The sequence below is a fragment of the Anguilla rostrata genome, chromosome 12 (assembly GCF_018555375.3).
Source record: "Anguilla rostrata isolate EN2019 chromosome 12, ASM1855537v3, whole genome shotgun sequence".
In the NCBI taxonomy this organism is placed as follows: Eukaryota; Metazoa; Chordata; class Actinopteri; order Anguilliformes; family Anguillidae; genus Anguilla; species Anguilla rostrata.
In genome coordinates, this window is record NC_057944.1 from 30198737 (window position 1) to 30225695 (window position 26959).

The 26959-nt window shown below is 43.4% G+C and overlaps 2 protein-coding genes across 4 annotated transcripts in view; both read right to left on the reverse strand.

Annotated features, from left to right (window-relative positions):
* Positions 1-279: 279 nt before the first annotated feature.
* gpr184 (G protein-coupled receptor 184) lies at positions 280-8639 on the reverse strand. 3 transcript variants are annotated; one of them, XM_064302011.1, is made up of 3 exons: positions 8286-8639; positions 3828-3909; positions 280-2131 (listed from the first exon to the last, which is right to left on the reverse strand). In XM_064302011.1, exon 3 carries the CDS (start codon positions 2108-2110, stop codon positions 1118-1120), a length of 993 nt encoding a protein of 330 aa, XP_064158081.1. In that variant the 5' UTR covers positions 2111-2131; positions 3828-3909; positions 8286-8639; the 3' UTR covers positions 280-1117. The 3 variants fall into 3 exon arrangements, with proteins under 3 accessions (XP_064158081.1, XP_064158080.1, XP_064158079.1); XM_064302010.1 differs by having other exon boundaries at positions 3828-3912; XM_064302009.1 differs by lacking the exon at positions 3828-3909.
* Positions 8640-24590: 15951 nt separating this feature from the next.
* prkd2 (protein kinase D2) overlaps positions 24591-26959 on the reverse strand; it is a 42283-nt gene continuing 39914 nt past the window's right edge. Inside the window, exon 18 of the mRNA XM_064301127.1 lies at positions 24591-26352. Coding sequence (XP_064157197.1) covers positions 26134-26352 — 219 coding nt within the window. The 3' untranslated portion in view covers positions 24591-26133. The remainder of the gene's footprint in view (positions 26353-26959) is intronic.

Genomic DNA, 26959 nt, shown 5'->3' on the forward strand with positions numbered 1-26959 from the left:
ATATATGAAACATTTAGCTAAATCTACAAAATATTCATACATTTCTGAAACATTTAGTTTAAAACATTTAGTAAATGTTTCATACATTTAGGTAAATGCTTGTTAAATTTGCTAAATATTTAGCTAAGTGTTTTCGACATTTACTTTTTTGTGCTTGACATGCCATGGTCACATTCAACTCCTTCCTCAGAGTAACCTATTACATTAACTAATTGCTTTTATGAGGGCCACAACATAATTAATGGCAGCCAAAACATAAATGGAACAGAAACCTATCACTGTTGTGAACAGACATTTTAATTACATGTAATTGAGACGCTTATACTTCATTAATCTCTTCACAGGACCTTGAAATTGTTTGTCATTTATGAATACATTTAAACACGAACTCTATTAAATATTTTAGGCAAACTGTTGACATCAATACATTCATAAGAGTCTATTAACATAACAAGTATAGGTTATGTATATATTCATTATAGGCTTTTTGATGACAGCTGAAGTGTTTTCAGTCTCTGTGCCAGTCTAAAAAGCTAGTCTGTTGCCAGAAAATAAGCACCTAACCGAGAAATCCTGTTAAGAAATAAAAAATAAAAAAGCATCACTGTAAAAAAGCTTGCACTACATGTCACTCACATTTCAGACATTTTAAAAATGCAATACAAAAAGAGAGGGTATGCACAATCACAGTCATTTTACATGTTAAAAGCATGAATTTATCCACTAAGATGTTTTTGTGCGATATCACAGTTCAAGTCCCTCAAACTGATAACATTACATTGTGTGAGCGCTTGAGGAGAAAGGTTTTTCTATGAATAATTCATTGTGTCCCTTCCATGATTTTAAAGAAACACCCGAGCAATGCAGCGGATTGCTTGAGATTGAGCGTTTGAATAGATTCTGTGGGGAATCTCCTGGGAGAGTATCCGTCTATTCCCAGTGTCCTGGACCCCAGCTCCCATCCGTGCTCCTAAAAACACATCTGCTCACTTCCTCCTTCAGATGAAGGGACACAGTGAATCCAGTTTAAATATGGACGCTGGCCGGTCGCGCAGGTGCGAGCACGCGCTCGCTCTCTCGCACGCATGTTGACGAGGCGCAGGAGGCTCGCCCGGGATTACGTCAGGTTGGTGAGGCATGCCTGCGTGCTCTGGTGCGGGTGGTAGGTGCCCTTGGCCTTCAGGCCCAAGTCCCCGGCCCGCCAGCAGAAACGGCGTATTTCCTCCTTCACCCCGTTGCTGGCCAGCACGTAGAGCAGCGGGTCAATCACGCTGTTCAGGCTGGACAGGGCCAACGTGCAGGAGAAGTAGAAGTGCAGCTTCTGCTCAAAGGCGCAGTTCTGCGACTCTTCCATCCAGTAGAAGGCCAGGGAGCGCATCAGCAGCAGGATGTGGTAGGGGGCGAAGCTGACGGTGAAGATGACCAAGACGGCGATGGACAGCAGCTTGACCTTGCGCTTGACCTGCTCCTCCACCCCGCAGCTGCGCCGCACCTTGGAGAAGATCCGCATGTAGCAGAACCCCAGGACCAGGAGGGGCCCCATGAAGGACACCCCCACCCGGATCAGGTTGAAAAGCGCCACCCTGCTGGTCATGGGGTAGCTCTCGTAGCAGCGCTTGTTCTTGTCCAGGGGGTTATCCACTTTATCCCAGACCAGCACCAGGGCGTGCAGGGCCATGACCACGGTGGCCACCAGCACGCAGATGGCCCAGGCGTAGCGGGAACGGCGGAAGACTCTGGCCTTCAGGGGGAAGGTGACGGTCAGGCAGCGGTCCACCGAAATGCAGCACAGCAGGTAGATACTGACGTACATGTTGGAGTAGTAAAAGAAGCCGGCCAGCTGGCAGGCCTGCAGCCCCAGGGTCCAGCGGTGGTCGCTATGGTAATAGTAAATCCAGAGGGGCATGGTGAAAATGTACAGCAGGTCAGAGATGGACAGGTTGAGCAGGTACACCCCCAGCACGTTTTGGCTGCACACCTGACGCAGGATTGGCCCCAGCGTTAGAAGGTTGAAGATCAGGCCGAGCACGAAGGCCAGGATGTATATGCCCATCAGCACGTCACTGATGTAGCTGGGATCTATGTCCACACAGATGCTTGAGTTGTTCATAGTGAACGTATCTCTCCGGGCCTGCAATAGAGACAGATCAGTGAAAAGCTGAAGAGTCATAAAGAAATATCACATACATGAAGATCTGTTCCAAATTTTGCCAGTGATTTTCCAAAAAGTCCTAATCATGTTTCTTTCACATAATAATAATAATAATAATAATAATAATAATAATAATAATAATAAATGAATATCAACATGTATGCATGCACATAGTCAAAACAGTCAATGATGAAAACAATAAACACATGGTAATTCATAGAACAAAAGCACAAAACCAATGCAAGAACTTTGCACATTTTAAGATTAAATCTATTGAAAGTAAAAACATTCGAGGGAACGAGACAAAATGTTCCTTAACCCCAGAACCTGCTTTTAAAAAATGCAATGCAACAGTCCAGGGACATAAATTTCCTTTCAAATTGAGAATACATATTTGATTTGAATAATTTCTTATAATACCAGGTACACGTGTGATCATGAATATCAGTACATTAGGACAATCTGGCCAATCAAGACATTTGTTTGTGCATGTGTCTGTGTGTGTGCATGCGCGTGTGTGTTTGTGTGCGTGTGGCCGTGTGTGTGTGTGTCTGTCTGTCTGTGTGTGTGTGTGCATGCGTGTGTGTGTGTGTGTGTCTGTGTGTGTGTGTGCATGTGTGTGTGTGTGTGCGCGCGAGCATACGCTTGTGTGTGTGACTCTGTTTGTGTGTGTAGGTGGATTTAAATTTGTGTTTGAAAGTTAGTGAAGACGTGCAGCAGAATCGGAGGTACTGCTGAGCATGTGATCACTTAAAGGAGCTTGGGCCTTAGCTTGGAAACTGAATGCACCTCATGCTGTGTTGGGTTTAGTGTGCATTCTAAGGCAGCAACAACACAACAGTGTTTCAACAATGAAAGGTACTGGCAGTTTCCTAAAAGTGTGGGTAGCATTTCCCTGGCGTGGTTAGACAGAACCCTTCAAAGGAAAATGCGATGTCAATCTTCACTTCATGTTTCCAAGAGAACATCTACCCCCACCACACCCCCCACCCCTGCCCCCCCCCCCCAATGCTAACACTCTTATACCTGCAGAAAGCTGCATCTATCAACATGCCAATATACTCTTATCCAAAAGAGCGCAGGTTCTCTCTGATTGGATTGCATTGGAGGTTGAGGCCTTTTCAGTCACCAGATCTGAACCGAACCTTGCCTTCATGAAATTTTTCAGAGCAATGCTGACAGCATTTTCCACTTCAATCAGTTAGGCATGGGTGTTGGCATAGTCCTCCTTCACAAATATGCTGGTAGACTCCATGCCAGAGCTGCCGGGTGAAATTCCTGGGCCCAGGACCCATATAAGTGATTTTCCAAACTAAGCCAACGTCTCCATTAGTCACAAAGCAGTCTTTCACACTCAAAATGTCAAAAAGACACTCAAATGTCAGAGCATGCAAAAAAAAGTTTAATTAAAAAAACAAGGTCAAATTGTCAGACTGACGTTTTGATTTTGATAAAGATGATGCTTGCAGCGTCGAAACGTTGACGTTTCCCATGCTGTGACATTTGGGCATCCTGCTTGCTTAACGATACAAAATTCTATTTTTGTCTGGTTATTGTGATCTTCGGTGCAGAATTTCATCAGCGTTGCTTTTCGGGTGTCGATGACTGATCTTTTTCTCAGTGTGTGTTCACGAGGCGTTAAGACGTCACTGGTCTAAATTCAGAGGTCTCTTACCTCTCTTGCTTCCCCTCAGTGCTTGTTTAGAGCCAATCAGCTCCAACCTGATTTTGACGTTTACAGTCTAGAAAACCATTGACTGCTGGTGAAAAGAAAAAGCGGTGTTTTTTTTAGAGCCGTCTATGTGCAGCAGGTCCATATGCATGCAATTCCCACCTCAGCTTCTGTGACTGGTGGCTAATGGTAACAAAGGTTGCCAACAAAAAAGGTCGTGTTTCGAGAGCCAATCGATAAAGTGGCTGACCACAGTCCTTAGCCAACAAGGATTTGTGCTTACCCAACAAAAATTAGGTTCTCCAACCAAGCAATATAATAGCATACAATAACCATTGATGGTTGGTGTTGAGGAAGAAAAACCCCATATATTAACAACATGACCAATTTCAAGGTAGTTGCAGCTACACATTAAAGCCGCGTTTCCACCCAAAGTACCCGGAACTTTTAGGAACTACTTTTCAAGGAACTAAAAGGTTCCTTCAGCACATTGTTGTCTGCGTTTCCACCGCGGTCTAAAGACCCACGAAGATTAGGCAAATTTGTAGTCCACTTACGTATGTAAAAGCGACGTCGTCGTCGGTCCATCTGTCCTATGTTTTCTTCTGTAACCCCATACTACCACCGAAGTAGCCTACATTATTTTCCAATAACCGGGACAGCCGGAGGGGTTTATTCCACTTATACAACGGGTTACCAACAATTACTATATATGGTTACTTTAGAATTTATTATTATTTATTATTTCGTTTTCCGTTTGGGCATATTATTTTACCGTTGTCAAGCAAAACTCTTGTTGGTAGTTCGACTTGGACCGTTGTTATGCAACAAACAGGATATAACAGGCCAATATACAGATTGTAACTGTTTTATATATCCTGTTAAACACATTCATTATGTTTTTATGCGAACATTCACTTTCATGTCTTGACATCTGAGATGACAGAATGCATTCACATTCCACAAATAACTGGTAACAACAGCAGAGAACATGCACACGTCGTAAACAATTTGCTGTTGAATTGATTCATTCGACTCTTATCGTCATTTCCAATATAGTAATCGCAAAATGACAAGAATAAATAGAATGACAACTCGGACTTGGGTGAAAATTTAAATGAATATTGCAGTGGTACAGCCACCGTTTGCTTTCCTTGAAAGTTACTGCTAGCGGAGCAGCGAAGTGTGCCCTCCAGATGCGAACCATGCACCATAAATAGAGTCCATGTCTAGTCTTCCTGGTCTTTTCGTGGAATTGAAGAATAGCAGAGTGAAATTACAGCAGTCTAAAAAAGCAAAAGGGACGATTACTAGAATTAACCGGTTATTTTACCCTGACAAAAAGTGCGGAAGGTGATTTCTAGTTTGCTTTTACTGTATCCCCAATGTAAATTACCCAGAACTACCGCATACCTCACATAACTGTGTCAAACATTTAGAGTCAATTATAACGGACTAACAAAGAAAATCCGGAAGAAAATATTCAGCAACCGAATTAAACCGTTTGAATGTCTTGCACGAATGCTTAACATTTTATAAAACGAATACTAAAGCAAGAAAAGAACAGAAGAGCACACGTTATAATCCTCAATCTTAATTTCTCATCTGTTCCAAGACATTGGCAGGCTATAACCAAAAGTAGGCTACTGCGCCGCATAACGTAAAAGTTATTATGAAAATAAATCGGTTTGCGGTCGCAGATTTTTTTAAATGGCGGTTGAAATAAAATACTGCGAGTAGTCGACCAATCAGAAATATTCAGCGCTTGCGCCCCACCCCAAAAGTTCCCCCGAGCAGGGACTTTTTTGGTTTGTAAAATAAAGTCCCCAGAACTTGATTTAGATCCTGTTTCCTGCAGTGGAAACGCACTCAGTTCCTCAAAAGGTTGCTAGTTCCTGGGGAAAGTTCCTGCGGTGGAAACGCGGCTTAAGGTAACTGCACTGAATGTGTTGCCGAGTGGATCAGAATTAATTTCCTGTGTACAGCACTAAATCAAATCAAGTCAAATTTCATTTGTACAGGGCTTTCTACAAAAAATCTATCACAAATACAAACTAGGCATTTACCCACAAACAGCAAGCACGTGAGGTTAAAAAAAACTCCCCGAGTGGGGGAAAAACCCTCAAATGGTAGTGAGAAAAAACTCCCCAGTGGGTAGAAATCTCTGGAGGGACATAGCTATAGAGGGGGAGCCCATCCCCCACTGGCTGGCCAGGTGTAAAGTAGGGTAGAATGAATGTAACATGAAATGTAATAAGGCACCTGTTACAGCAAATGGAATGGGTTCAGCAGGATACAGTTGAGATAACGTAAGTGTCTTATAATTGTGTGGGCATGTGAGCCACGTACGTTACCTGAACTGTTTCCTGCGCAACCCATTTTATTTACTTGAGGTAACGTATGTGACTTACCAATGTGTGTTCATGTGAGCGCACACGTTGGCGAATAACAGTGTTCATTTGCTGCCCAGCCCTGCCTGCCAGGAGATAACAAAAGCTTCCAAGCGAGCAGACAGAAGAGTATATCTCCACCAGAGAGGCCCCCACAACACCTGCCCGTTCCCAAACCTCTCAAGCCTCTTAACGGGCCAATACATTCCCTGGAACAGACCCCTACCATCATTCAAAAAGTAGACGGACATACAGTGTACAAATATGGTATCAAAACCGCACGTCCAGTCCACGCAGCACCGCGCACGGGTTCGTAGGCCACCGTCCATCCCGTGATGACGGGAGCCACCGCGAGTCATCTGGTACTTCCCTTGACAGAACCTCAGCGCATTTCAAGCAGAAGTTCTGGCAAACCTTGCAAACCTCAGGAGGAAAATATCCCGAGAGCTTGTCAGCTGGCTAGACAGAAGTCTGTTGTGGTATTTTTCCATGCAGGGAAATATTCCCATGAAACCGTTCACCGCAAAATTGCTAAAGCAAGATTTCCAGGATGTTCAAAGTCAAGCAAACCACATGCCGTACATTCAGGGAACTAACGGCTAGCAGTAAACGAGATTCTTTTAAATTATGTTTATTCACCAGGCTACAGTGTGAACTTCATTCTTTTCTTCTGTGTGTTTTATTGGTGTGTGTGTGTGTGTGTGAGTACGAGAGAAGTTATAACAACAGGACTGTATAGGGAGGTATAAGCATTTCTGTTTATCTTTTTTTATTCTTATTCTTCGAGACAAACTGCAGTGGTGTTCCTGAAGAAAACAGCATAACTGAGCTAGTATGCAACAACAGGCCTCTGCAGTCTTTCTAAATCCAAGCCCAGATCGGTCCCAGCCTTAATCAGTATTTACTTCATTTACGTTGCCATGACAAGAGATGTGGACCCATTACCTAAATCAAATTATTTATAATGGAAATAAAGTTATGTTAACAAACAGAATTGGGGGGAGAAAGCCCGGGGCTGGAATATTTCAATTATGGATCATTTGATCATCTCTAAAGACACACAGATATGGATTTGACATTTCAGTATGTTTAAAAAAAACAAAGTTCCATTTTGTGGAGGGCAGCCATTTGTATGGCCTAAAGAAAGAAAACAAAGAAAAAATAGGTGCATTACCCTTTCTGCAAATGCATTTCTGCCTTTAAAATGCATTTCTGTTTGAAGTTTGAAGTGTTTTTCACATTCATTATGACTAAGCTTTAAAACTGAAAGTACAGTTTAAAACCACAATATTTTATGAATATATCTTATGCAATAGACTGAATAACGTGTTCTCTCACATGAGTTGATTTTAATTGACTTCTTTTGTGTCACATTTGATATACAATATACAATCTTCATATTGAACAATGTGTTTTGTTGCATGTGTTGTTCACTATAAGTGCCAGATCTCTCAAGGAAGGAGACGGTGAACTATGATCTGTATTAAATGCACTGTGAGAAATATTTAGAAAATGAATATTTTTACCGGTGTTGCTTGCTGTGAGCTCTCCCCCTGCAATGTGTGACCTTACGGAGGGTGGTTTTATTCGGTTATGATAAATGGACTTTAATGGACTGCGCCCTTAAATCTCCCGAATTTGTCTGTGAAAGCAGTTTGAGGACACCCGCCAGAGCGCAGCACCATGGAGGACGTCTCAGAAGAGTCTGAGGCGGCATAGCAGACGACTTTCATCTCTGAGAAGCCCTGGCCTAAAAAGTCTAGTCTGAAACATTTCTGTCATATTTGTACTGACATAGCCCAGGGAATAAAGGCGAAAAGTAGCCTTTGAACTAACTTTCACACAGTATACTTTGTGAATTAGCATCAGGTTTGAAAACGATAGATAGATACATTTTAAAAACAAATGGAAAATTTTTAATATGTAAAAAATTATTTATAAGATTAGTTTCCCTAAATACGTTGGCTGAATGCTTCTCAAGGTATCTATACAGAAAATACCATGCCGGTTGAACAATGTATTTTTATCTTAATGAATACCTGTTCATAATGATAAGGGAACATACGCTCACCTGTCGAGTGGTAATGCTGCTGTTGATGGTTGGTGCCTGACTGGGGTCTCAAGGGGACCCAGAATTTTTGTTCCCTCTAGAGAGATCTCCAGATCTCCCTTCCATTCAGTGTGACCAGGTCGCGTGAGGTCCCGAATGTTGCCTACGTGTGCCCCCCATCCACAGGTCCCCATCCAGATGCAAACCTGGTAAAGTCAGCGACAGCAAAAACAGCTTTAAGCCGGCTGTTAAGTGGCAGTTATATGGTTTCCTGTGATGAGCGTCAGAGAGAGAGGAAGAGAAAGGAGTAGTTCTCACCACAGCTTACGCACGTCTGCGAGATCATTCTCAGGACAAACCGGGGAAGCTCAGCCCTCTGCCACAGATTTTTTTTTTTAAAACAAGTATTAAACCACACCCCTTCCTCTCCACCCCAAACCCAGGCCCCTCCCACACCAACAACCCCCGCCTCTTTTTTTTTTTTTTTTTTTTTTTTAAGTAATAAGTTGTGAGCACAAAGAGAGAACCACAGCAGATGCACAGAAAGTTCCAGCAGCCATGGACAGACAGTGTCGCTCAAAATCGCCATGTCCTCACAGAGTAACCGCCAGGGTTGAACAGCCGAATGGTTTAACTGAGACAAAAAGAAATTATATCAGCGAAGGCAGACGGACACCAACAAACATTCAATCAATTCGGTCAATTCTTTTTTTAACAGTTCATTTTTTTTCCCAGTTGCATCATCCCAGGGGACCGGACAGGTTATGGAGGGATTATTGGGTGTATGATTTTCTCACCTTACATGGCTCTGCAAATTGCAGTGCCTTACAGGCGATGGAGTCTGGAGTCTCTCAAAGTCTCATTTACAGCAGGTCACTCAGGCTGCAGACGGCCCTTGGTCTATGCAGCAGCGTGGAAGTGGTCCGCCCCTGCGACGGCAGAGTAAACGGGCTGCTGCGTGGAGACTCGCAGGTGTACAGGCGCAAATCACACATTTCTGGATTCATTTTCTCAAATGAGTCACATTTCTTGGAACCTGTTTTAATCATTGTAACTCTCGGTTTCTGTCAAGTTGAAATTCACACTGCGTGTTATCAGGGGGAGGAACTGAAGAAAAAAAAAAACATAAATACCGCTTGTGTCCTCAAGCTGGAGCATTTCCAGGGAGGGATTTAAAAAAATTTTTTTTTGGTTTTTGCAGGGATTTTCCATAAACTGCATCCGTGCTCTGAGTCACTGTCAGCGCAGTCACCACGTACATTTCATCTCAAGGTTTCAGACCTACGACCGCATTTACAAACGCATCCATAAGCTAGCAACAGGCAGGCTCCTGGTGGGTGTTGTGAGTTCCTCGCCCCTCTTATGCCTGTGCCCGAGTAGGTGTGCAGTCATGGAAGACTCTTGGCAGGGGTTTGTATGGCCCGCTCTCCTCTCTCCTGTGTTCTTGTTCTCTGCCCACAGCTCTTCCTTAACTCCCTATTCGGTTTCCCGCTCCCACCAATGGCACACCTGTCCCGTTTCCCCAGCCTGCTGTCTGCTGAGCCTGTTGCCCAGCCTCTCCACCCCACCTCAGGATTACCAATTCTGGATACTTCATACAATCTTTCCTGAACTAATCAGATTGATCTATATTTGATGTTGGGGGGAGAGGGGGGGGAGGGGCACACATCCCCTCAAACTTAGGGAAAACAACAAATGCCCCCCCCCCCCATAGTATTATTTTGTATTGTGTGGTACTGGTAATGTTCCCCCGGAAATTAAATCTTTAAGAAAATGTCCTTGTTGTCGACTCCACAAGAAATTAGTTGGTATGTCTGTGGACCGAGTTCACCCAGTGGTTCAGCTGTAAGTCTCATTTCACTCAATGGCTAGCTGATATTTCTCATTCTCACCAACTTTTCAGGGAAAACCAGTGCTGTGGAATGGATATTTAAGAGACCAATGAACTTGGCTTGTCCTCACATCACTGACCAAAGCACCACGCACTAGAGAGCATTCCAGCTTTGACTGACCTCATGTAATTGCAATCCTGCCTACTACTAGAAATGTGTTGCAGCTGACCGTCAGTTTATTAGCAAAGCACATCGCCCAAGTCAATGTGATTTATAGTACACAGGACAGCAAGTTAGTCAGACTCAAAGTTATGAGCCTGACAAGTGTGAATAATAAAGATTATTGTAAGGATCCCACACAGATAACATTAAAAACGCAGTTTGATTTTAAAAATTCCAGATTGTGCAATTATGGCGAAATGACAAGGTGAAGACGTCAAAGATTGTTTTGCTCTGAGTGAAGCGGAAAGGATTACGTCACTTTTTGGCTAGAGTGAAACTAACTTTTGCACGAGCCTTTTGCTAGTGCCTGCTACCACTCAGAAGCATACTCTTCTGTGACTTCCCCATCTCACTTCTGAGAACCCCATCACCCACAGTCAACAGACTGTTTCTTTAACTGACCATTTTTTTTCCCACTAAGACCCTGGGGCTCGTGCACGCACAAATGCACGTCCAGGCAAGTTGATGCTGTACCTAAATTTGGGCAAAGCATGGCAAGTTTCTCCGCAGCAGCTGGAAAATCTCTAGAACTGTCTATATCTCTAACACGTTTTGTGCATTTAGTTTGTGCAGGTATTTATGCATGCATGATTGCATACGTGCATGCATGTATACATGGACCCATGACCTGCAGTAATAAATTACAATGACTAGACATATTTCTACTCATCCCTATTTGAGAACCTTTTATTGTTTAATAACATATCTTCCTTGACAGAAAATAATAGATATTAAATGAGCATAAGACTCCTAGTCAGAGCATCTACCATATGGCTTTTCTTCTGCTATTCCCAATATCTGTAGTAGAGTCATTAATAACTGCATTAATAATAATACTCGGTAAAACATTTTACTCTAGGTCAGCTCAACCTTGGTCTTTGAAGTGCTCATTTAAATAGTTTAAAACAAATTCTACTCTTTTCAAAAGATTAAATAAACCTAAGATTTTCTGTTTGCTCAGTAAAACCCAGAGGCACCCTGATGATGATGATGATAAGAAAAAAAGTCCCTGCTGTTTTACATTTTCCACTCGTATACTTGCAAGCAGAGAAATAAATCTCTTTTAGTTTGGAAGCACAGAAATGAACGAATCTCAAATCCACACTTAATCAGACAGAACACAAAAGTGGGGCATATTCAACAAGACCAAAATGTTATTTGTATGTTTTAGAATGGAAACAGGACTAAATGCCAGGCTGCAGAATGTTGCCAGAACATGGATTGAATGCAGGAGAGAGCCTCGGCCAATTAGAATTGGACAATTATATACTAACTTGCTGCAATATGTTACCATAGAGGAACAAGAAAACAAAAACACAGAAACACCAAGAGGCAATAAGGGTTTATCTAATACAGAGCTTTGTCCTGAACCACAGGGGTTGATTTCCATCTACATTGTTGGCACTTAATTTCGCAATTAAAGCAGTTGATTGCACAGTTACCTCAACTGACCTGCTTTCTTAGGTGAAACTAAGTTTAAGGTTAAAAATATGAACCTTGAGAACCTCAGGAGCTTCTGGACCACAGTTTTTGATCCCTGATCTAATGAGTCATAGAGCAGGGAATTCAAATGCTCATCCTGAAGGGCCTGCGGGTTCCTTTCCAGTTAGCTTCCAAATCAGGCTTTCTAAGAAAAAGAAAAAAAAAACTCTGCAGCCAACAAATTACAAAAGCAGTTGTTTTGAAATGCACCAAACTCCAGTAGACGCCTGCTGGACTATGGCAGATTAGATTTGGGAGGAAGAACAGTCACGGATGGCGTACAATATATTCAGCGCAACACGATTCAATGAGGTGGGGTCCGGGGGAGGCTTCCAATTTATTCTGCCCCCTTTGAGATGTTTACCATGGCAAACCGTGGTCAAAATGACCTCTCCAAGATAAATTACAAACAGCAAGAAGAGTTCAGCCCCTCTCCCAGAGCAATCTGACAACAGGTGAGCGTTAATTTACCACAACACGCTCTCAAGCACACTGCAGATTATCTTGGGTTTTTTTTTATTTATTTTTTTTAAACAGAATTTCAATCAGACTGGGAAGAGGCTTGTTTCTTGAAATAAAGGACTAATTAACACCAAAAAAAAACTGAAATAATATAATCAACAACAAGAGATACATGCAGCTGATTTTCTTATGCCAATTAAGGCAGGATGAGAAACTGCGCTGAAACAGTCATTGGAAATAGTGCGGGATGTCAATTTCATTATTTTCATTCCTGTTAATTATCTTCTCTACTAAGCGAGATTCAATACCTGCTGTAGTTGGCACTTGGTTCAAAACATTTCAGTCAGATGTGAAATGTGAAGGATTTTCAGATTTAAATGCTAATTTCACCGCTAATAAATGCACCTGCAATGACTGCAGAAAAGGTCGCACTAACTCTGAGCGACAAAACTGTACTTCTGTGCATTCTGATTACGGATGCATAATATGTATTTATCAGCCATGGCAAAGAAAGGACAGCGTGTTAGCAGCAGCATGGAGAAGCTGTAATAGCAGCTGAGATGCGGCCAGGAGGTCCAGGGTTCATATCCCAGGTGGGAGACAACTGTTGTACGCTGAGCCAAGCTCTTGTCTAAAGCCATTCTTATAAACTAAAGAGCGTGACAGAGGTGGAAAGTCCAGGGGTCAGAAAGCAAAAGTCCTGTCTCTTCCACCCATGAACTCAGCCAGCTGATTTCACTAGTTGGTTCAATCTCCTGAATGAAGAATTGTGCTGATTGGCAAATCCAGGGGATTGGAACAAAGTAGCGGGGAAGAATTTTACTTTCTGGACCTGTATTTTCCCACATCTGGAGCGTGGCTCTATGAATAGGTGCTATGCACCATGGGAGTCATTTAAGACTAGGACGATGGATCTGTAAAGAGAAATTTTTTTTTTTTTTTTTTAATAAAAATGTTTGGGTGAAAGACTACGACGACAAAAGAAGGCCGACTGAATGCAGGAAGGAAGCAGTCACCCCCCTCCTGTGGGAAGACGGGAGACGTGGGAGATTTGCAGTATCCCTGTGATACGTCTGCTAGCCCCTAGAAGACCCGTTAGTCATGGTTTGAATTTTGATGCGCCCCCCCCCCACCCCCCACCCCCCATATTCCTGTTCTTTTCATATGTAGCATCTGGGTGCCTTCCGTTCAGCAGGTAACCGTCCGCCTCCCCCCCGTCTTATTTGCCTTTCTCCTCTTTCGCTTCCTGCTTTTAATGATCCCTCACAGAGCGCAGGAAGCAGTTTCTCTCCGTGCGAAGGAGTGCCAAGCTGGTACGCCCCACGCAAAACGAAGGCCGGATTTATGACTGGCGCTAGAAAACGCAGAGGGGGCATCGGGGGCAGACGGGGACAGAGTGGGAGAGAGGTGGCCCGGGGGGGGGGGGGGGGTTGGGTGCATATCCGTACGAGGCATATCTCAACGCTACAGGTTGTTTTCTTTTTTTTCAGAAGCCAGCGCTGCCGTCTTTTGCGCTGGTGTTGATCTGCTTTCATTCCGCCTGGCTACTGCCAATTGAGACCTGGGCTTCCTAGCACGGCATTTAGAGAGAGAGAGTGCACTCAGGCTCCTGAGTACACTGACCGGCCGCTGAATGGAAACGCTCGGAGCCAATGTACACGGAGAAGTGGCCGCTGGGTAAATATCCTCACCGCTCTGGAGCTGTTTGTGTTCCAGCGCAGTGACTCTCCGCTCGCCTTCACCACAGGTCGCTCATCCCAAAGGTCCAGGGCATTGTTTTCCATTCATTTATTTTAAAAAAGGACTAAAGCTAGCTACTATACTAATGCATATACAGCCCCATTGTGCAGAGATTTATATATATATACATATATATATATATATATATATATATATAGTAAATATGTAACAAATTTTACTAAACAGATGCAAAACAATGGTAAAAGCATCAAATGTCACCGCAAGTATAAAAACCGTTTTGAAATCTGTCATAAACCGTAGTGCTTATGACATATACAGGAGACAGACAGACAATGCACAGAATCACATATCACATGCAGAGCGCAGATAACACGAGGCAGCAATACTATGTATGTATTGTCACCCTCAATGCCACACACACTGCTGACTGCAAAGGTTTGTTGAATAACCAAGTGAGTGAGGGAGAGAGAGAGAGAGAGAGAGGGAGAGAGAGAGAGAAAGAGAAATGGAAATTGCACAACTATTGCCTATTTTTATTATTTATTTTATTATATGGAACTTCAATGGCAGCGATGGTCGTGTCTGTGCAACATAATGGCTTGGTTGTACTACTACATAATGCGCAATACGATGATTCATAACATGACTCATCAATAAACCAATCAAATACTCGCAACTGAAATATGCATAGGGTTTTTTGTCTGTGAAACCACTGGACTCTAGGGGCTTAATCAAAACAAGAAACCTGGACCGAAAATGTTTTCATAACAACATTTATTCTTGAAAAACAAATCTCCCAGATTACATTCACTTGCATTCTGGGAGACCTCGGCCAATTCTGGGAGTCTCCCGGTAGCTGGCAGCCCTATAATGACAGAAGAGTAAGCTGTATGGTGTATAGTTTAAGTGTTACTGAAAAGGCTGGTGTGACACCTCCTTCCAGATGTGGCCCTCAGGAACTGCAATAGAAAGCATTTCCTTTTTCCTCCCTTCTCTCTCCACCCATATAAGGCCTCCGCTCTGTTTGGTTTCAAAGTGACGTACAGCCAAACATTTCCTTTCTAATTCCCTGCTTCCTGTCTGTCATGCTGCTTCGCGAAGGAGCAGAGAGTTAGAACGCTGCCAATAAAGGCGTGCCTGTCTACGTAGGGGGTGACATAGCTCAGGAGGTAAGACCGATTGCCTGGAAGTCGACGGGTTGCCGGTTCAAACCCCGCCCTGGGCGTGTCGAAGTGTCCTTGAGCAAGACACCTAACCCCTAACTGCTCTGGCGAATGAGAGGCATCAATTGTAAAGCGCTTTGGATAAAAGCGCTATATAAATGCAGTCCATTTACCATTTGCCTGTGTTGCATCCTCATGAGGATTACGGCAATACCCAGCACCATACCAGCAGCTAAGGACAAGTAAATCCCATTCCACAAAACGTCCCTCACATAGCACCTACAGCAGTGATCAGATGAACAATATGGCAGGGTCTGGGTTTACCTCTACCCAGATTGTGGCTCTGGTGTGTCAGATGATTGCTCATGGATTTGTGGCCTGTCCTGATGTTCTCCTTTGAATGCGTTTACATGGAGAATGCCTCACGCTTAAATAAATATTAGGTGCGCCTTCATGCCAAGGATTTGTGCACCTGCTTACAGACCAACTTCTGTCGCAGTAAAAACACTGAACGATTTCTCTGAACAGTGCAAGTACTGAATTCAATTTGGATTCAGCGTCTTATAAAAATCATTTCTTTTGGAATGTGTTACAACCATTTCACTCCTCTGTACGATTTCAGTGTTGGGAAATTACAGGCACTGTTGACCAAAGTCTGTGGCACAAAATGAGGGAAATGGTCATAAGCATAGAGAAAACGCTGCTGTGATGTAATCTGGTGGCCTGCCTCCTAACCGGCCTTCATAACGAAACCAGCGACTCACCCCTCGTTTCCTGCGCACAACGGCCCCTTGGGTCTTCGCCAGCACTCCGGAGTTCCATGCGGTTTTGGCCGGGTCGAGCACAAGCCTTCGGTTGTTTGAGCTCACTCCTGAACGTGTAGGTTTTTCGGTCGAAGGTAACGAAAATACTACGTAGACAAAAGCAAGAAGGCGCGCCACAACCTTGGAAACAATACATCAAAAAATCAAGAATGTCCAATCCTCGAGCGAGTTATAGTTTCTAATCCCCGCTTCCAAACAGTCCTCGGCAACAGCTGACTGCCATCTTCTCCCAGGTGTGTAATTCTCTCCTTTTTGTTCTCTCCCGCTGTAGGTAAACAGGTAAGGCAGGGTGAGGAGACTCCACCAGGCAGAGCACATTCTGTCTGCTGTTGGAACTCCCATCAGGTGGGTGAGCTTCTCCCCCCAATGTTTGCCGAGCTTGGGTATTTTGTAACCTGACCCTCACAGGTTCCGTGGAGGAGCACTCCATCTCTGGGTCTTCCTCTGCCTCCAAGGGCTCTACCACAACACAACACATGGGTGTTACAGGAGCACCACCAACATGAGCTGTCAATGAATTAATGTGGCACAAGCAAGTCTTAGACCGGCAGTCTGGAGCGCTCATCACATAATTACGCTCACCCACCTGTTGCAGGACAGGATAGGGGCCACAAACATGGGGACCCAACCTATCTAGAATCAAGACCTGGTGTTCCTCTACATCCTTTGCCGAGTCGCTGCCTATATTGCCCTTTTGAAGAGCAGGTTTTTTGGAATGTTTTTTCAAAACTCTAAGTAAGTGTTCTAAAGCTCCTCGGCTTTCAATTCAATTTAAAAACCTGTAGTGATTCTTATACCAGTATTATAATGTTCAGTTAAGAACAGTCTAATCACATATTTGTGATCTCACGTCTTACAGATTTAAACTATCATTGTCAAAGCTTGGAAGGGAAATTAAACTTGATTTGAGCAGGTGCAGTACATTCCCTTGCCACCACCCTTTCCTTGAAGATACGTAGTGGACCTTGAACCTCATGCCGTAAGCCAACTCAAAAGGGCTGAAACCCACTATGCGCATCACAAATAGCAAACAGTAGAAACAACAGTGCCTCATCCCAATCTCAGTGAACACGCACTGTGTATTATACCCTTCCAAGTTACATGGAACCGCACAGTTGCACCGTGCTATTGTGGACGGTGATTCATTTGATTATCAAAAGGATTTATTAAAAAGATTCACAATTGAGTTTGTTGACTCAGCCAAGATAAGTGGGTTGGCCAGCCCAGGATACTATGAAATGCAACAGTAACTGACTGGGAAATAAAATGACAAGCTAGCTAACATTCCCAGCTACAGTTGACGCTAGTTAGTTACTACTGTATTCTTAGGCTACATACACGGCGCTAACATGGTACCCTAACTGCTTAGCTATGTGACAGCAGTTAATATACAGCGAATCAGTCAATAGTTGTCGCATAGGTATATGGGGTTACCTAACTGTTATGTGTGCTTAGGTAGCTAGCCAGCTAATAATAATAATAACAATAAGGACATTTAAAACCTGTTTGAGCTGAATGTCAGACAACCTGAAATCAAACGCCAAACATCTTTTCCATAACAAACATTTAGCCATACCATGCGCAAAAACAGGTCTGCACACAAACCTGAGGCTGGATAGCAGTGTTGCCAACTCAATAAGCAACAAACAATAAGAGACAATAAGCAACCTGACCACTCACCATCAAAAATAAGCAACAGCATGCCCAACCCAGCAGAGATTGCAGAGCGATTGTGTACAGGGAAATGGGACATGGAATAGCTAAATGAATAAGTTAGCTAGTGTCCTTGGAAAAAAATATTCTAAATGTGAAAAAACTGGTTGCACAGCACACAGATTTTTTAAAACAAGCGAAAAAAAACTTCAACCCACGGCTTCAGATTTTTTGAAGTCACTTTGGCTGTTAACACAAACAAAAGCAGTTGAGTGCATAGACGTAGGCTATGTGGGCAGGTGAGATAATTTGATTGTCACTTCTTGAACAAATGTGAAACTGCTGTTGAATTGTTAAAAGCAGTGGCGATTGGAATTGCAGTGCATCGAATTGATTAAACTGCAATAAAATTCAATATTGCATCAAATAAAATGTTATTAAATTAAATACTGCATCTAAGAAAATGCTATTAAATAAAATTTTGTGCATGCGGGCAGGTGACTAGTAGATCGGTTTTCTATTTTTATGTTCTTCTCAGCCTATGGAGGTGCACAACAGACCTATTCAATGCAGTGGTATTTCGAAACAGCCTGAAAGGAAGCTGCCTCTCAGCGCGAAGCGAGCACGCCCGCGAAATCACCGTCCCGACGCGCAGCAGAACCGGAAGGTCCCGCCGAGGCGCCGGAGGGGGCGGGCCCTTTCACAGGCCAGCGCTCCAGCGCTCAGTGCAGCGGCCAGCCGCGCTTTCAAAAGCTCGCAGGTCTCACACGTCAGGCGCTGGAGTTCTGAGGGCTGTTCGGTGCTCTCGGGCCCGAGCCCGATGATCTCATTCATTCTGATGAAAGCTGGCGTGCTGAGTCCGCAGTGTCCGAGGGCAACTCGAGAGTTATGTATTTTTAACCTTTTTGAAGAGTAGGTGGTTTTGGAATGGTTTTTTTTTTTTTTTTTCTCCAAAATTTGCAGTCGGTGTTCTTAGAACTCATTGCTTTGAATTACAAGTAGTGATTGTTACATCGGCATTAGAATGTTCAGGTAAGAGCGTTCTAATCACATATTGGTGATCTTCCACCTTTAAGGCTCAAGTGATAATCCAATGGACCCCGTTCTGTTGAAGTTAGACATGTTTAATGCTCTCTTCAGGTCAGAGCCGTTTACTGGTATAAACGCTCTATGCAGTCGTCCAGGGCCAAAACCGTCCATCCAAACAATTAATTTTTTTTTCCTTATGCCACCAAAATCCTAGGGGAGGTCCTGACTTGAATTACTATACTTGGAAGTAGCAGTCCAAGCACAAAATGGCTGACTTATCCCATAGATGAATCATGTTTTGACCTGGGTTCACCTCCCTCAGGAATTAGCCAAAGCATTCGAGCAGAGACGCACCGCCACATTCCAAACAAATCCAACTCTCAGGATTCCTGGACCAACCGTTTTTATTAGCGATAAGATTTTCAAAAGGATATCCTCCCTGGACAGCATTATACCATATACTGTTGGTTTGATCTGTTACCACCTACTTTTCCAGTTGTCAAAAAAACCATGAATGAACACTTCTGGTGTTCTGGAACAGTTCCTTTCAGAAAGAAACAGTTTGTAGCTATAATGCTCAGTTTAGAACCGGTGAAGGTCATCCGAGTGATAGGTTGTCTGTGACTGAAACAAAGGTGCACCTCTGCGCAGCAAAAAGTTCAGCGCTAGCATTTATTTCATATTTATTCAGAAGGGAGAAGATTTGCTCAGTTAAAATATGTACACCATCAGTGTGGATTTAAAACTGAAGCTTTTCATGGAGCGCTCTCCTTGATACTGAATTCTTTCCTGAGCCATTCTTTCCAAAATATTGTATCGATAATTAATTTAAGTAATTACAGCAAATTAGTTTCATTTTTTAGTTTGAATCGGTTCCTGTTCCTTTTGTTGTCTTTTTATCTTTTAAGTGTTGAGAACTGAACTGGCAGAAGAAGCAAAAAAAAAAACAGGAGAACAAAGGCTGCTTTGATTGAGGCTTTCCATATCTGGGACTGCTGTGAAATCTGTTAATTTTTAGTTTTGTGAAAACAGAGGTCTCAGATGAAGAAGAGTGCAAACAAATGAAAATCTTTCTAAAAAAGCTTTAATCCCATTTATAATCAGTGGCATTTATTTTTTAGTCAGCCAGTATTTTTTGTGAGTGATTTTAAAATGCTTTGCAAGTCTTCACTAGTGTATGATGGGAATCGCAACCAGCTGTTCCCCCGGCAACAGCATCATCTGCGTCAGTGTATGAATCTGATCCTGCGCTACGGAGTAGCACAGCACACACTGCACCTGCTCAAATCAAGTTAAATTTCCCTTTCAAGCTTTGACAATGACAGTTTAAATCTTTCAGGTGTGAGATAAATATGTGATTAGCCTGTTCTTAACTGAACATTCTAATACTGGTATAAGAATCACTACAGGTTTTGAAATTGAAAGCCATGGAGTTTCAGAACACTGACTTAGAGTTTTGAAAAAACATTCCAAAAAACCTGCTCTTCAGAAGGGCAATAAAGGTAGCGACTGGGCAAAGGATGCAGAGGAACACTTTAGCCCCATGTGAATTCCCATGCAAGTTGGGGTTCAATGTCGTCCCTTCTCTTTCCGTTGCCCTCTCTGCTTTCTCCATCTGAATTAAGCAAAAAAAAACACGAATGGATCCACTCTGCTCTAAAAAGTATAACAGCTTGATGGCACAGAAACAAGCTGTTTTTCTCTGTCTTGTTAGACGTCACGTCCCACAATCCTGCCTAATATTTTATTATTAAGTCTATTTGGCATCGGAAAAGAAACATAACACAGCCCTTATCGCACCGTTTGGATGACAGAACAGACAGCGCATCTTTATCACAATCAAAGTCAGTGGAGGATGCGGTGGCCAAAGACTCAAAGGCCAAAACATGACAAAGGGCCCTTGATTTCTGTTGCGTGCGGTTAGCCTTCCATAATGTCAGCCGTGTCAGACACCTAAAGTGCAGCTGTGCACGCTTTTGCTCAAGGGGCTCGATCAACTTCCCGGGAGAGTCTCCATCCTGATGGATCCCAGGCTGCTTCCCCTCCTCAGCTCATTATTGCGCATAAAATCACCATGGCTAAGCAGCTAAATGCATAAAACATTGCTTATTTTGAATTCAAATCACTGATCTTTGAATCCAGAGCCAAAAAGGGAAAAAAAAAAAAAAACCTGTAAGGAGAATAAAATAACACACGCGCACACACACGCCCACACACACACACACACACACATGCACATGCCCACACACACACACATGCATGCACACACAGTCTCTCACACACACATGCATTTTCTTTCTCGTTCACTCTCTCTCTCTCTCTTTTGATTGTCCACTTAGTTAGGTATTGACTTTTGAATAAATGTTGCATGGCGGTACGACCAGGTAAAGACTTTCCATTCCATTAGCCAAGGCGGGAGCAGAAACTGCTCTTTCGCCATCTCTGTTTTCTCAACAACAGCAAAAAAGGATCAATGTCTTTCCTTCACAGGGGGGCATAATTCTCATTCTCTTTGGCTCTAAATGACTTCCGCAGCTCAGATAATATCATGGCATAGGCAGCCACAGGTAGAACTGCAATGCATCTCCTGGAGCTGGTACCAGGGTACCATGAGCAGAGTGTGATTCACACCCACTGTGCTATCATTTCAAGATGTGAGGGAATCTATCTGCAACAGTGCTTGACTGACAAATTGCCTGGTGAAACCAACGATATAGAGAGAATTATTGGCACTGGGCAAAGCGGGTTTTGTATTTTTGTATTCGTACTTCTCGATAACACATTGGGAAAAAATGACAGCCTATTTCATGGCAGCTTCTGATATGGCGAGGCTGTTGACTACTGTGCTGAGGATTCTCCCTATATTATTTGTCTCTGTCACCGCTGTTTCTGGCATAACCACTTGACTGCAGTTGTACCTGGGGCTTGCAACAGCTGTAATCTTTGCAAGCAGAGTACTAATCATGGTTGTGTTTTTTCTCAGTTTGAGTTTACATCTATTCTTTTGCATGGGGGAAAGGACTAAAATGGTTTTTATTTAACCATTTCTCCGCTATAAGTATAAATGTATATAAGCCACTATAAGTTGTTTTTTTATTCATATGTGCTGCTATGGACAGACTGAATTTATTATTGATTCTGTTGGTTTTTTTTACAGAATGTTTGTGGGCCTACTCACTACTGTTGCCATACCTTAGACCTAGTGCTGTCCTATGGCATCAGTGTTCTGAATTTTTCCATTAGACCACTTAATCCTGCTTTATATAATCATTTCCTTTTTACCTTTGAAATCCAGGCAGCCAGAACAATATTACCACCGGTCATTAAAATGTGCAGTCCTTCCAAATTTCAGAAATATGCTCCTGGAGTCACTTGCACAAAATCCAGAGAATGCTGTCGTCTGGACACCCCAACCATCACTGCCCAAACCCCCCCCCCCCCCAACACCATCAGCACCATCAGAAAATTCATACTCTCTGGTGCAATGATACAAGCTCATGTCCTGAAGCAGGCCACAGGGAAACTGGAGAGAAAATGGTGTTCAGCTGAACTGGAGTTATTTCATCTTGCATGGAAGGATAGCCACTACAAGCAGGATCTTCTGTCTGCTAGATCCACGTTTTTCTGTAAACAGAAAAAACGTTTCTGTGTATCACTCCTCCCATGACTGGTGAGCAACCCAGTACTTGGCTGCCACTGGAAGAGATGGGAACATTGCCACTAAACTGTTTTATACCCATTGATATGGATGAGCTGACTAAACCAGTTATGTCCTCAAAGCCTGTGTGCTTGACCCAATTGCAACACAATTGGTTCCAGAACATTTTCCTGAGGGCCGTTGAGTGGCTTATTTGGATTAGGGCCCACACTGGGCTGCATCGATCAGCTTCGTGCCGTAGGACTGGAACCAGATCGTGCCAGTGCCAGCTGTGGCCGGTAGATCCATAGGGTGGTGCACAATTGCTGATGTGGGTCGTCCTGGGTACGGGAGGATTCAGTCGTTTAGTTGTCCGCGTTTCACCGCTCTCTGGCGACCCCTGCTGGTAGATCAGGCGCTCATGGACTGCCATGCCAAAGCTGGATATGAAATGTCTTCCTTCGACTCCACTCTACTCTAAGCACCGCGTGTTTTGGAGGAGACCGCGGATGTCCGTACTCTCCCGAATCAGCGGCGGGGACTGCGCACGAGCATAGCAATAAACAGATGAGCATAGCAGCAAATAGTGAAATGCATATCGCCTATACCTAACAATATGAAGAAACTTCTTTTTTTATGTTTCATGGATATGGTTTGAGCTAAGGTAGGTAAGGTAGGTTGCTTTTCAACAGCTTTCTCTACGCTGTTGGGAAGCAACCTATCTTACCTACCTTAGCTCAAGCCATACCCATTAAATATTCTGGTCAGAACTAAGATCCTGCAGTGAAATTGCACTATTGTCAGCAGACTGTAACTCCATCTATTCTTGTACTCCTTGAACTATGTGCAGCTTTAAGCTATAATAGGTTCAGGTAATTGGATTCTATAGGACAGACTCCAGGGATGTGCTGGACTTCATTGACAAGTACTCACATATATCATACGTATATGATAGGGAAAAGTTAATTCAGTTAAAAGAAGAATTGTCCATCTACTCAAAGGTGAAATATGGTATTCCACAAGGAACAGTGCCACTGCTTTTCTTATTATAATATGCTACCTCTTGATGATATTATTCAGAAACACGGTATAAAGTTTCACTGCTTTGTGATTCACAGATACACATTTCAATGAAACCTGGTGAAGCTTTCTCAGGTAAGCATGTATTGTATCGCTGATAATAAGGCTTGGATGTTTTCTCATTTTCTGTTTCTGAAAACAGATAAGCCTGACAAATTCTCTGCAATTACTCTTTTGATGGTAGTTTCCTACCACTGAATACGGCAGTGAAAGACCTCGATGTTACGAAACAGATAAAATTAGGCACTGCCTATTGTTAGGGGATACAGAGAAATTCTTTCAAAAGTTTGTCGCATCTAGGCTAGATTACTGCAATGCCCCGTTACCTGTTAACCTTGCTGCCCTACTCCCGTACCTCGCTGAAGAATATCCAGCTTTTTCAGAATGCACCCGCTCGCATCTTTACTCGAACAAAGAAGCCTGAGCACATTGCCACAGTGGCAGCGTTGCTTCCCTGGCTGCCGGTCACAGGATCGATACATATGGGATCGATTTTAAGTTGTCGCTCTTGACTTTTAAAAGCCAGTTTGTTCTCAAGACAGAGGCTACTTAGCAGTCCCAATACCATCTAAGAATCTTGCGGGTGGTAGAGCTTTCTCCTGAAGAACTGCAGTGGAACACTCTACCAAAGATTTTTTGAGGGAGGCACATTCTCAATATTTAAGTCAAGGAGGAAAGATGCACCTTTATGATCAGGCTAATAATCAATTACCGAGAGAGGACAGGAGAAGCCGACGTATAGCCATAGGGTATTGTGGGTGGCATCCTTTCCTTACTGTCACCCGTCAACAGCAGTGATCCCACTCTTCCTGGGCTGGCTCTTGATAGGTTTCCCTCTCATGACTGCAAAGATTCTCAACCTCTGTCCTCGTAGTTATGCAGCTATAGATAACTCCTGGCAGGAACATCTGTTGCATGCATAATCACCAATTAATTCCCCTGTTGCTACCCATTTTTCTTCCATAATTGCCTGCTCTCAGTTTTTCGACCAACTTAGAAAACGTTTGGTTTGCCAGCCTGCTTGTGGGAGCACATTTTGGTTGTCAGCTTCTCATTAACGTGACATAAACAACCTAGCTTAGCTTATCTAGCTCACACTATTTGATTTGTATCACACTAGCAGAACATTTCAGACAAAACAGCAGTATTACAGACTATAATAATCACAAAATATGCAACATGTACAAATCAAAATTATAATGTTGTGGAATATGTCTAAATAACAGACACAGGGACAAGTGTTTTTCTTCACTAAATTGTATTAGCATGCTGGGATCTTCCATATAGTCATACATTCCCAAAACATACACTACCTATAATTATGTATTATGTATACAAAATAAGTCCTCCATGACTAAGATTACTATGCAACCTATTTAAGGCTTGTAATTTTTTTGATTATCAATATTCCATTAAGTTGCCCTCCTCTTCCAAGCAGCCTGTAGTTGTTCATTGGATGATCCCCTTAGAGCCATTTAAGAGAAGTGTTTGTTTATGTGCAACACTGCCCTCTGCTGTTTGGGAGGGCAAACCGGTCTGTTCCTCATTCTAATAAAAATCCTCCAGCTTGTTTGGTCATTCTGAGTGGCTTTCTGGCTCATAGAAAATTTAATTTGATTTCTTTAGGACTGGGCTCTGGTTGGATGAATAAGTAAACCATTCTCCCCCACATCTAAGAATGATTAGAGGCAGTGTTCATTGATCAAAATCTATTTCTTTTCTAGAAACAAAAGCTTATCAAGTCTGTCAAACCTGGCAGGGTATTCAGAAATTGCTTCAAAATACTAAGAAGTATGTTAAAAAAAGAAAAGAACTAAAGCTACACCATTGCCCGTCACACTGTATTCAGCCTTGCCAGCTAACCCAGATTGCTTATCCTATCTGGTTGTCATTGGCAAATGGAGTGGAGTTGAGATTTTGTTTGATTTTTGTCTTCCTTTCGTAAGGACCTCTTAAGAAGCTTGTAAATACCCTTGCAACACCTCTTAATGGCAGTGTCAGTTACAGCAACAATGTCAACAGAGACAGAAGAGAAATAACAAATATCTAGTCCAAACAATCAATCCTGCATCAGTTTGCCCACCAGGTTCTCTTGTGAACGCAGTGTGGCCATTTTCTCAATAGGAAACTACATTTGTCATTAATAGCAACTTCAGCTACTGAGAGAAGGGAATTGGGCAATTACTGAGAGGGACTTGGTGGCTTGAACAGAAGTGATACTTCTCTTTGCCCAAGAAGCTCCGCTACACTTAGTAAAGTCGTTCACTGACAGTCACAGTCAACTGTATCCAGCTAAGAAAATATTATATTTATATATGTTGAGAGGCACATCAGTGCATCCCATTGTTGTTTTTTAATTGTCTCTAGTATCTCATGGTCTTCATCATCCTTCATAACCGCCGGCGTGTACGCTCTCCGATGAAAGGCCGGTGGCAGGAGATCAGTGAGCTGGCTGGACTTCGTCTGCGGAGAGTGCGCGCTACAGTTCGCAGGTCTGATTTTGAGCACCGACCATTGCCCACTGATCCCACTGCTGACACCCACTGGTGGGACCTGGGGGGGGGAGGGGGAGGGGGGTGGGGTTCAAAGTTCAGTGATCTATGGGAGACGGGGCAAGGTTCGAGCAAAGTTGTTTCAAAGGGAGTGAAGGATGCGCGGGGCCGGGTGGCGCGACACTGAGCCAATCAAGCAGCACCCAAGGGCTACTACCCTCCAAACCCACAGCTGGAGCCCTGCCTCCTCCCCTGGCCCCTCCCCTGACTCCTCCCCCCGGCCCTTCCCCGGTTAGAGGATGCTGACGCGCTCGGTCAGGCCCTGCATCTCGCTGTCGTCGCCGGCGTCCTCCTCGTCGGAGGCGGGGGGCGGAGGCACCAGGTGGGCGGGGTAGGGCAGGGAGTGCTCCTGGGCGAACTGCTGCCAGCGGTTGTCGTCGCTCTCGTGCGTGATGTAGCGGTCGCGCAGCTTGTTCTCCAGCTCGCGCAGGTCCAGCCACGCCTGGTAGTCCTGGGAGACGGACACGGACACGGACCCAGGAGGAGGACCAAGGACGAAGAGGGAGCGAAAGATGGAGAAAGGACGAGGAGACAGTGAGTGAGGCCACTTGCAACTCGCTTTTTTTTACGGAAATTGTGACACATCTCGTGCCATGCCACATGCTCCATCTGGTGGCTAAAGCAGGAACTGTAAACTACAATTCAGCCTTTCGTTTCTTTGGCAAATTCTGATTATGTGCTTGTTTTTTTATTATTATTAGTAAACGAAGATTTATTCATTTAAGATTTAAAAGTATTCATTTAAAATGACCTCTCAGAACTCGCCGGGAGAGCTTTTACTTTAGTGTTTGTGTGATGAGCTGTGGTAAAAAATGGCTTCCTGAAGCACTTTCCCATACAGCTGCGCTCTGCTGATAAGATCTCATCTGAAACAATTAGGAGGCCCAGTAATGCATAATGCAGGATGAACCGCACAGCCCCAGCTGTGTCTCCAGCTACAGATTTGCACAACATCACGTAAGGTAAGTGCTTGTGATTAAGAGAAACACACAAAAAAAAATCAGAGACATGATTACAGCTAACTAAGACTAAATGGCTTCTGTGTGTTTCTTTAATGA

Excerpts from the sequence above, each read along its gene's own strand:
- gpr184 (XM_064302009.1), bottom strand. The coding sequence starts at position 2,110 with ATGAACAACTCAAGCATCTGTGTGGACATAGATCCCAGCTACATCAGT.